Below are 12,162 nucleotides of genomic sequence, written 5' to 3' on the forward strand. Positions count from 1 at the left end.
CAATTCAATTTTCGTGTCAAAAATATGACTTTTTTCAGTTCGAATTATTTCTAAATGGAGAATCGTCATGGAAAAAAGAGGATAAAAAAAAACAACAACAGAATAACGCGATGGTCTTCAGCGGAGGAAAACACTTCGTAAATACACCAACTCGTTAACCCCCGTTGACTTTAAAATGAGAATATTATCTCAAAATGAGTTTTATTCGAGTAAAGAAACACATTTCGGACGATTTTCAGATGTTTTGCGCAAATTTTATAAATCGAGAGAATTTTTTTCCCCATCAAAATCAGCATATTTCTCGCCTCGTGAGAATAATTGAAAAAAAAAAAAAAAAATTATGCACCTATACCTGACAATTATTAAACACGCGGTGCATACATCTCGATAAAAGGGTAACAAAAACAAAAAAAACAAAAAAAAAATCAAGATTTTACACTGAAGGGCGAAAAGAAAAAAAAAAAAAAAAAAAAAAAAGCAGCGTAAAATTTATAAATTTAAAATATCGTCCGAACAATATTTTCTCTCCACACCAGCGTACATACGGTATAACCGTATTTAAATGAACCGAAAAAAACATCCCGTGTGAATAATAATATAATTATCAAGAGACGGTGAAAGTCCGCAGGCCGGCGCGGCGTGTAACCCACGTGGGCAACGAGCCGGTGCGGCGTTCTTGTTTCGGCGATATAATTATTAATCAGTCTCCGAAGCTCCGGGCGAGAGAGAGAGAGAGAGAGAGAAAGAGCGACGGAGGGATGAGGCATAAAGCAGGCGTCGGGACGGCAGGCGTCGCGTCGAGCGGTGCTGCCGCATGATTTCGAGACGGCGAGCGTCGGCGTCGGTATTCGGCGAGGCGAGGACTTCGCGAAGACTCGTGTAAGCTCGGCCGAACTCGGCTCTGCCCGCGAATCAGCTTCGCCTCTCCGGCGTCAGTTGCTCTTCGGCTCTCGCGCGGAAGAGTCTGAAAGTTTCGACGCGTGTCCTCGTCGCTCGAAACTGAGTTTGAAGGCAAAAAATTCCAGCCAGAATAATACTCGCGAGTATCGTAACCGGCGTGTGTGATAGTACTAAAGTAAACGGAAATTAATAAGAAAGAAGGAAAAAATAAAACGAGAATAATCTCGTCGTGATGAAGACACGTGAACGAATCGTGTCGTCGTGCGAAGGGTAGATTAACAAAAAAAAAAAAAAGAAAAAAAAAAGAAAAAAAATACACACACGAGTGCCGTCAGTTATGTCGGAGTGTTTAACTATCCCGGTATTCGTCGCGAAGTGTTCGTCGCTCTTCCGTTTCTAAAACGTTTAAATCTCTTCTCTTTCTCTCTGTCTGTATGTATGTCTGTCTATCCTTATCAATCTAAAAAAAAAAAGGAGTCTCGCGTTACTTGGCTGCAGTTAATTTTCGTTTACGTTTCGGCATATGATGGATACTGGAGCGAGTAGTTTTGTTATCTCCTCGTCGTTCTTATCAACACCGACGAAAAGAAAGTGCAATCAATCGACGGATAATCTAATCGTAAGCAACAATCCGAGTAAAAATCCTTTCTGATCTCAACGATAAATAAATCCAACACACGAATAGTAAAGAAACAACCGGCTTCCGATAAAATGCTGACTGAACGCTTCTACTTCGACGACGGAGTCTAACAAACTTTTCACAACTACATGTCACATCTGACCAAAATTTTCGCGCGTTAACGAAAAGAAGAAGAAGAAGAAGAAGAAGAAGAAGAAGAAGAAGAAGAAGAGGAAGAAGAAGGGGAGGGAGGGAGGGGAAACCTCACCTCGTTTAAAAACACATGTGTCTGTGCGTGGATGCTGTCAGTGCTGCCGATACGTGCTGTTGTTGTTATTGTTGTTGTTATTGTTGTTGTTGTTGTTGTTGTTCCTGCCGCAGCATTTTGTGCATCGACGATCAGGTGGTGCGACCGATTCTAACAACGGTTATACAAAGTGACAAGAGGCAGTGATTGTCGCTTTATTTTAGTTTCTCATATTATTATTATTTTTCACACATTCTTCGGTTCGTTTTTAATCCTCGGGGAATATTTCAAGGAAGGATCGATCGTTTTGTGTTTCTTCAAAACTACCTTTCACGTTCTTTCCATATATCTTTTAAACGTAACAAAAAAAAAAAAAAAAAAAAGTATAATAATAATAATAATAATAATAATATTATATCATTATCGTCATCGTCATTAATCGTATTTTTAATCCTCGGTGTTTCTGTGATCGTGTCTTTTACTGTGCGACTTATTTATAATAATACACACACACACACACACACACACACACACACACAACCATGGATATCCTACCGAGTGGAAACATATTCAGGGAGTTGCAGGACATCCACGATACTGGATATTTCTCCGCCCAACCATCGCTCGAGGATCATTGGCAACAGGTATGTGTAATTTGAGAAGATCAATGAAATTAACGTCAAGTTATTTTCTTTACAGTTATTAATATCTCGATGTAAACAAACACACGTTGCGTTCTATGACTTATCGATAACTTAGCGAAAGCTGAATCGTCGACAGGTTGATGATATTTTCAATTCAACGATGGTTTTGTTTTTATTTTCTTATCTCTTTATTTCTCATCCTGTTTCACATAATTTTCATTTGTAAAGTTTGAATTTCGGTAAACCGTAATATATAAAGTAAATGATACTGATAATATAATTGCGAGAAATTTTAGTTCTCTTAGAAAACATTGTAAAATTGAGAAAATAAGGAATTGTTGTTGTTTTTTTTTTTTGTTTTTCTTTTTTTAGTTTACTTTTCACAATGTTTCGTTGCGATAATAAATTTGACAAATTCAATCTCCTGGAAAAATAGTTTGTGAGAAAGAAGAAATAAACCAACGAAGAAATGAATTTAGAATTTAGAATTTGGGATTAAGGATTGTGTCTCGACAGAAATGCTCACGTGTTTGATAATAATTGAAAGAACGTTACGTTACGTTACGTTACGTTACGTTACGTTGGGTCGAAGCGATACGCACGTAAACGGAGCGGAGACTCGCGAAGGTTGAAAGTTGGAGAGAAGGAAGGAAGGGAGGGAGGGAGGGAGAGAGAGAGAATCTATTTCATTCATAGAAATAGCAGCAGCAGCAGCAGCCTCTCCTCTCCTCTCCTCTCCTCTCCTCTCGGCGACACTAGGCGACGACCACCACGTTCTGCACCAACCAACGCATTACTCTCTCTTTTTTAACTTTTTCTATTTTTCTCTCTCTTTTTCTCGCCGTTTTATCTCGTCGAACAAGAAAGAAGAGAAAGAGAGAGAGAGAGACCGCGAAGAAACCCTGCAGTTTCATAAATCGTTATCTATCTACCTACCTACCTACTTACTCTCACAGGACGTCTGTCCAGTATTCATGGAAATTATGGAATCAGGGAATTGTCAGGGAATTTGATATACATACCATAGAAAAAAGCTGGAAATCTTAGGGAATTTTTTGTCGTATATGGAATATGTACGTATAGTTATTTTTCATCCTAGGCTTGTAAAGATTTAGCTATTTGGTGAGGAAAAACAAATTTTTCTTTCAACTTACAGGCAATGATCAAATATAAAATATTCTTGTTCGTATGACTATTGCATTTTTTGTTTATCCTGTACGTGAGAAGAAACTTGATAAATAATGATTCTTGTCTGGAAAATTTGAAATTTTGTGAAAACTAGAATAAAGTTGAAGGTATAAATTTATATTTTTGTAAACGCAAAATAGAATAGCGATTTTGATACCGAATTTATCATCGTTGATACGTTGTTCCGATTTACTTAACGTAAATCGTTACGAATGGAAATAAATTTGAAAATTCCATGAAAGAAATTTCAAAATGACTGTATAATTAATATTATTGGAAACAACGGAAAAGTAATCGGTATTTCAATGAAGTTAGTAGAAATCATTGCGAACGAATCACTCGCAAGTCACGTGACATCGTTTAGGAAATCACGCGCGTAAAAGTGTTGGAAATCATGATAGAAATCGCGTTGTAAGCAATGCGGTTAACGTAACGCGCCGAATGGTTGCAGGTTTCAATTCATACTTTTACGTGTATAATTTTTGATATTCAATTACGTGCAATCTGAAGCTTGAAATTAGATCGATTAAATCTAGTGGAAAAGTGAATTGCACATTTTTTTTAAAAGTGAAGATTCTCGAGTTTGCTGATTAATATTGCCGCTGTGTAACACGGATATGAGATAATCGATCGGTTATTGCACTGACCTATATTTTCTCGTTTAGCTCGGAATTCGATCTGGTGAAAAGTTGAATTTGCGATCGAGATTGCGAGGCTGAAGTCCGTAACGATAACGTATCGATAATAAACGTTGAAAGAAAAAATTGCTATTTCTGATCTTTGAAATAAGTGATGAATTTGAAGTTACAAAATTTGACGATGATTTTGTTGGGATTTTATTACCAAGAAAGTGAAGATCGTAATTGTGATCCTAAAATTATTTCGCAATCGTAGGATCGTCTGAAATTGAGTAATTTAATTTTTGAAGAGTAAATTGTGTCCAAATTTCGGTAATTAAACTCCTTTAAAGTATAATTCGAAATTTTCAGAACAATGATTTTAGTCACTAAACTTCAAAATAATTATATTAGTAATTAACGGTTTGCCAAATTTCAGGTAATCCTAAACTTGCAATAACTCGATTTATTGCACTCGAATCTCTCTGCGTCCAATTGTACGGTGATTATTCTTGAAATTTGAACATGTAAAAATTTTTTTTTTTTTTTTTTTTTACAAATCACCTACATCGTGTTCAATATTAAAAATATTGTATATATACGTTTCGCGTCATAGTCATCGATTTAATTTTACTTATAACTAAAGAGATTCTAATTAAACTCCTCGGTAAATCCTTGAAGAATGTTACTTTATTAACTGAACATTCCGTTCATTCCTTCGGTCATCATACCATCTGTTTATTTACACTCCGGCTCAGCTTGACTTTACCTTTCTCCATCCTTCTTCTTCTTCTTCTTCGTAACTTCGAATGGCAGTAGAATAGCTCTGCACAGCGTTGTTTGCCCCCCCCCCCCCCCCCCCACCCACCTTTTTTTTCTGGCTTCCGCTTAATCGCTTATACTGTTTGTCGTTCTCTCTTTTCATCTTCCCCCCTCGTTCTTTCTTTCTTTCATTCTTTCTTTCTCTGTTTCTCTTCGCAGCAGGATTTGTCTCGTCCTCCCCGGAGTTGTATTTTCATTTGCGTTGCGTCGTCTGCTTTACAATGAAAGGACAATGGTATGCGATATGCGCGTCGGTTAAATTCGTGTGTAAACTGTAAATGCAGGCAATTTATATGTATGTATATATATATATATATGTATATACACATGTATATATGCATGCTGTTTCGAGCGAAAGTTTCGCGGCTGTCCTGTTGTGAGTGACTGAAACTCCGGGATTGAATTGAATTGAATCGAATTGAATTGAATTGAATTGAATAACTAAATGAAACGCAACTCTTCTTGTAACAGCGATTATTATTTGAACTGCAGAATTTTATTTATTTTTTCTTCCCTGTCTGTAATAATTATCTAAACATTTTGAATCATTTTAAAGTTTAAAGTTTAAAATTCAAACGATTTGTTTATTTCTTTCCTAAGCGTTAATCTGTAATACGTTTAGCGATTATAACACCAAGTAGCGAATTTCTTGTTTATTTTTATTTTTCTATCTCACTGTATTCTTATTGTTAATCAAGAGAGAGAGAGAGATAGAGAGAGAGACGACGAGTGTTTGAATAGCCCAAAGTGTTCTTCTTTAGCTTTAAAAAGACTGACGTTATCGCTGACCAATGGAAATAACCGATCGAGAACTCGAATCGACTCTCTCTAATTAAACAGAAAAACTCTCTTTTCCCGAACTGTAACGTTTCGCTTATATTTTATTTACACATTTAAACAGAATAAAAAAAAGTAGAAAAGAAAAGAAGAAAAAAAAACTCGGCTTAGTTTCCAGCAAATTTCGACTCTTCATTTGCGAATTATATAATTAATTATAATCGTTATGTTTTTCCCACGAATTTCTTATCAAAAAGAGTGAACCGTTTTGGATTTTTTTTTTAAATTTGTTTTGCTTTCTCATCTTTTCATTCCGTTGGTTTTTCAAGATCGCGCAACGATATTACAGAGTCTGTAAATTCGCTGAGAATTATACACAAAGCGGTTTCGTAATTCTCTAGAATCTGGACACTTGTCTCGAATTAATTATATTATATTACTTTGGTGAATAAACCGGCCTAACCCAACCTTCGACGGATAGATAATTTCATCCGAGAGGCGATTCATTCATGTTTACATAGTTCCGAAAGACTTTATAGCTCTTTATTAAGTACAGAGTCTATACATATGTATATATATATATATATATATATACATACATACATACTTACAGTACAACGATTGCCGCCGTCAAAGGTTCAAAGCCATTATTATTATTATTGTATTGGATGATAAGGACCCTGAATAATTAGAAATTTGTACATCCTCGGGTTAGGTTAGGTTGACTGTGGTACGAATATCCTTATTTCACGTCAAACGAACGACAATTACGATTTTCCGTTATTATAACGCAGAGACGACGACGACGTTAATTATTCAAATGTCCTTTGAAATTACTGCAATAATCACACAAACTGTGTATGTATATATAACGTCAACTATAACTTTATATATATATATATATATATATATATATATATATATATATATATATCATACATGATACACATATTTGTACGTATATATACATATTCGTGTCATGTATTGTATATAACATATACCGTAAGCCATATGCACTCGACTTGAAGTAGAGCCTTGCACAATTGGGACAGGTTTAATCTCTAGTAATAGTAATAATAATGATAATAGTGGTAATGATAACAATCAGTTTTATATCTCGTGCTAGATAAGAACGTTGATCATACTGGATGTCGACTTGAGACGACACACGACACTCGAGACTCGGATCAGAGATCTTTATGAGTGATGCTTGTGTTTAAAAAAGAGATAGAAAGAGAGAGAGAGAGAGAGAGAGAGAAAAAAGATTAGGACACATGTTACGTATCCACAATTAGTGGTTTTTTTTATCAATCAATTACTTTTATTCTTTTTCCTCTTCTTCTTCACACCATCGTGATATAATATTATTACATATATTTCCTCTGTTTTATCTAATCAATAATCATGTATATTCGAGGCATTTCGATCTAATCAAAAAAAAAAAAAAAAAAAAAAAAAAAATGAAAATAAAATTCTCGAATTTGTCTCACACTCTCTTACACACGCATATAAATAACCGAATGGTTATTGCTCGAGATTAAATTCAACGTACTTGTTGTTTACTGTACATGTATAAATACGTACGTAAGAGCTTTTCCACACACACACACACACACACACACACACATGCACACACGTTGATTAAATTATATTAGTATGATGATATCGAGTCATCTCTCCGTCATTCCACTATGCATCAATTAATTATTCTCGTACAATTATACTATACGTGATAAATACATATGCATACATACATATATATCTGTACACATATAAAATCTATATGTAACGTATATATCTTTATCATCGGCATGTCAACTCGTATAATACAATGTTGTAAATCCATCGTACACGCCAAGCTAGATTCGTATCTTGCATAATATATGTATATATACGTATGTACATACAATATGTGTATTACTATTTACTGATGATTGAATTGTCATTATATCATCAGTTGTAATTATACATATATGTATCATAATATACAGTTTTATCATATATCATTATTATCGACCGTTATATTCTCATCCTTTTTTACTTTTTTTTATTTATTTATTCACTTTTTCTTCCCATTGTTCACGTTTGGCGTTGCTCTTCTTCTTATAATTCATAAATTATCTAATTATCGCATGAATATACTGTAATTACATGTGTTTAATATACATAATTCTTCTCTATCTTTTGTAATTCTGTTTTTTTTTCAATTTTTTTCCAGCGCCTATCATCAATTAATTCATTCATTCATTCGTTCGTTCGTTCGTTAGTTAGTTCTTTCAGTCATTCCTTCATTATCGATAAATCGCAAGCGTGAATGATAATAACGAATTGTCGGTAAAATTTAGTATAAAAATCGACGAAGATGATAAATTCTTACGTCTCTTTATATCTTTCTCTTTCTTATCTCCTCTCATCTCCTCTCCTCTCCTCTCCTCTTCATTCCTTTTCTATTCTCTTTCACGACTATTCGTTCCATGGTCAGCAGCACCACTGATGCCGTCATTCCCTCGGCCGGCGGTTGCGATGAGGAACCTTGTTTATTTACATACCGCGTAAGCGGTATTCTTAGGCATATCTATACTCATGTGTGTGTGTGTGTGTGTGTGTGTAACTAAACTTCGCGACGCGGGCGGCCAAATAGCTTTGCAGATATTACCTACAGGCATAGGGATATATGGAGATTCAGAGTCTACGGAAAACTTTTCTTCTTCTTCTTCATCTTCATCTTCATCTTCTTAATCTGTAGAATGATTATCGTGGAACATGTATGTGTTTTCGGTTTTTCCTTTTTTTTTTTTTTTTTTTTGTTTCGCCAAATTTTTTGGGTTTGCGAAATATTTACTTTCTATATATATGTATATATGTATACGTATAAATATATATATATATATATATATATATATATGTATAATATTTGAATATAATAATCGAACATTCGTTGAACAATACTCGAATAACAATAACAATTACAGCTATAACTATCAATTCGATTATTATTAAATTCTTCTCAATCATAATCCCATCGATATGTTATATATATATATATATATATATATATATATATATATATAATTCAAGCGCAGGTGGGGTAATTGTTTGTCCAAATTATTCAATGCATAGAAGTTAAAACAAAAACAAGAACAAAAAAAAATCATATAATGAAATAAAATTGAGTTGAATGACGAAAAGACAATGTGATGTGATAAATTGAACGTGGCGTATATCGTGTGCCGGAAGTGCATGAGATATGCATGGATGCATACACGCATCTATATATATATATATATATATATATATAGATACGTATATACAAATATTGCAACCATTTAATCATATAATTAAAAGATTTTCTACCACAGCCAACATCGACGAATAAAATTTATTATATATATATATATGCGCTCGAGCAGTTGATTAGGATGAAATGATTTCACTACTACTACGTCATTGCCGCCGCTCGCTGTGTGCAATGTTAACTATTTGAAGAATTAGTCATGACCAAGGAATTTCTATCGCTGTGTACGATAAACGCCGTTTCAGCTTTTATATATATATATATATATATATATATATTTTATCCTATGTAGGTATAATATACTCACGCCGGCAGAATTACTTTTAACAAGTTTATTTGCTTGATTTATCTATTTATGCTTTGCATACTTTCAATTCCCCCCCCCCCCCCCCCCCCCTATCGTATATCTCCTTCTTAAAGAAAACGAAAACGAGAAAGAAAAAAAAACTAAACGTTTTTGTGCGCATGAAATAATTTATCGTGTTTTTTTTTCCCCTCTTTCCTTCAGTCTATTTTTCAATTTTGGATTTTAATATTCTCACACACGAGGAATCCATCTCTCTTCTTTACGTGTATTACATGTACATTTGTCGTATATACATATATGTATATACGTACTTGTGTCATAGGTATTATATATATTTATATTGTATACCTTATACGTTGGATGTCTGCATTTAGCACCTCTTCGCGCTCTTTATTAATATCTATAATAGTATATATATATATATATATATATATACACACTTTACGTTTATTTTAACACTTAACACCGTGGCAACGCTGCTGGTATAACCTATATACACGCACGCACACACACGCTTACATTACACACATTATTATACTTATGGCAATTATTACACTTATCCTTATTCTTGAAACGCTAAATTTGAATCTCGGCAAATTTTTCACCTCCTAATTTAATTATATCCTGCAGCGTTTGTGTATCTACGTGATACAGCTAGGTGTGTAGATATATATATACATATACAACTTACATCATGTATGTTCGTACGAATGATGGGATGAAACGAAAAAACACACACGTGAGAGTAGGTAAAAATTATGTAAAAAAAAAAAAAAAAAAAAAAAAAAAACCTACGAAACGTTAGGCTTCACAAAAATTATCGCGTTCTCTCTAATTGATAGTTAGAGAAGTAGAAGGAAAAAAGAGAGAAAAAAAAGGAGATTAGAAAAAAAAAGACAACAAATAAACAAACATCACTCAAGGTTTTATACCAGCGAAAACGTCTCGAACACGAATTATCTAATAAACTCGTTCCAAAAGCCAGAATATATTCTCTACTACATGTAATATGCATATATATATATATATATATTGTATACTGTATATATATGTATAATGCAGTTTGTCATGCCTCAATATCCTTTGGCATATCATGATGAGAAACGCATTTGCAACCCCTGCATTTCTTCCTCCTCCTTCTCCTCCCCCTCCCCCTCCTCCTCCTTGTAATTCTTCCCTTATATTTTCATCCTGTATCTACTTTTATATATATATATATATATATATATATATATATGTATATGTATGTTAGATACACGTATGGACGCGTATCGATTTATCGATGTTGGCATGTTGAGTTTTCTGGTCTTGCTTGCCTCGTCGTAATAAAGTCTAAAAATACTCCCTCCCCCACCCCTGCCCAGCCGTCTTCTTCTTCGTCTTCTTCTTTTTCTTCTTTTCCATCCCCCTTCTCTTCTTTCTCTCTTTCTCGTCGACGTTTTTAACGGCCTGTACCACCAATACACCTCATCTCTTGTACATTCTACTTGTCTAGCTTGACAATTGCTAATCGTTTACAGTTCATACAGGCCTAGCGAATTTTGTGAAAATTCTTGCAAAATTCACTACGTCTGTAAACTATATATGTATGTATGTATGGACGAGTTGCAATAATTGTCGAGCGAGTTTTTTTTTTTTTTTTTTGAGAGAGGAAAAAAATGTCGGTGTATTGAAACTATATTAAGTATATATATCATTGAATAATCAGTGTATGTATACGCATGTCAGTCAATCATCATTGTTCCAATGATCTCGTCGTTCGATCAAGATAAGGAGAAAAAGTGACGCTTTTGACGGTGAGCGACGTATGTGAAGTATATTAAATTCAATTCGTCTCAGGATTAGTTTTTAACCTATATATATATATATCGTATGTAACATATATATATATATAGGTGAGAGTCATAGTGTTTTCAATTGGGTGTCTTGGCCTATTACCACGTTGATCTATATATAATACAATATCTCCGATATGAAAGTCTCTTCGCGTATTTTAGAACCAAAAAATGGTTATAAACAGCCTCATTCTATACGGAATTCCGTACAAAACTACTGAAATATATTTTATCATTTTACGCAGAAATCAAGATGTATGTATATATATATATATATGTATGGTGCATGGCACGAATTCTACCATATCGCAAAATAACAATGTCGTTGAATTTATCCTGCTTCTTTGTCTATGCGTCAAATGAAAATGTCTCTGGAGTGTTTTTCTTAGTTTGATGGATAATGGAAAAAATTGCTTCCAAAAAATCACTAACAAATATTTACGTTAAGGCATCAAGTTATTATAACGGACGTCTTTATATTCATCTTCCTCTACTATACCTACTATTATATTTTAACATGTGGCTTCGGAAATAAATTCAAAAAAAAAAAAGAAAAAAAAAAACATATATGTATAGTCGATTCTTTTGAAACACAGTCTAATGTGTGTGATATGGAATTGCGAATGCTGCAGCTATATATATTCATACACGCACACACACACACACACACACACACACACAGTTTGGTTGTAATACTGCGCAGGCATGCAGCAACTCAGACGAAAACTGGATCGTAAACTGCTGCTGTGGTGGCTTGTGCATTCTCTCTCCCTCCCCTTCCCCCTCTCCGCAATCTCAATCTCTCTCTCTCCCTCTCCCTCTCCCTCTCTCCCTCCTCGAGGATCTCCGTTATCTTCGGGATAGGTCAGGTCGGACTAACTCTGCGTTAGGCTAGGCTACCGAACCGGAAC

The 12,162-nt window shown here is 34.3% G+C and overlaps 1 protein-coding gene across 1 annotated transcript in view; it reads left to right on the forward strand.

The window, feature by feature from the left end:
• The first annotated feature begins 2,204 nt into the window (after nt 1–2,204).
• LOC124404450 (Krueppel-like factor 6) overlaps nt 2,205–12,162 on the forward strand; it is a 197,521-nt gene continuing 187,563 nt past the window's right edge. The window contains exon 1 of the mRNA XM_046878577.1: nt 2,205–2,410. Coding sequence (XP_046734533.1) covers nt 2,309–2,410 — 102 coding nt within the window. The 5' untranslated portion in view covers nt 2,205–2,308. The remainder of the gene's footprint in view (nt 2,411–12,162) is intronic.

The sequence above is a fragment of the Diprion similis genome, chromosome 3, assembly GCF_021155765.1.
Source record: "Diprion similis isolate iyDipSimi1 chromosome 3, iyDipSimi1.1, whole genome shotgun sequence".
NCBI lineage: Eukaryota > Metazoa > Arthropoda > Insecta > Hymenoptera > Diprionidae > Diprion > Diprion similis.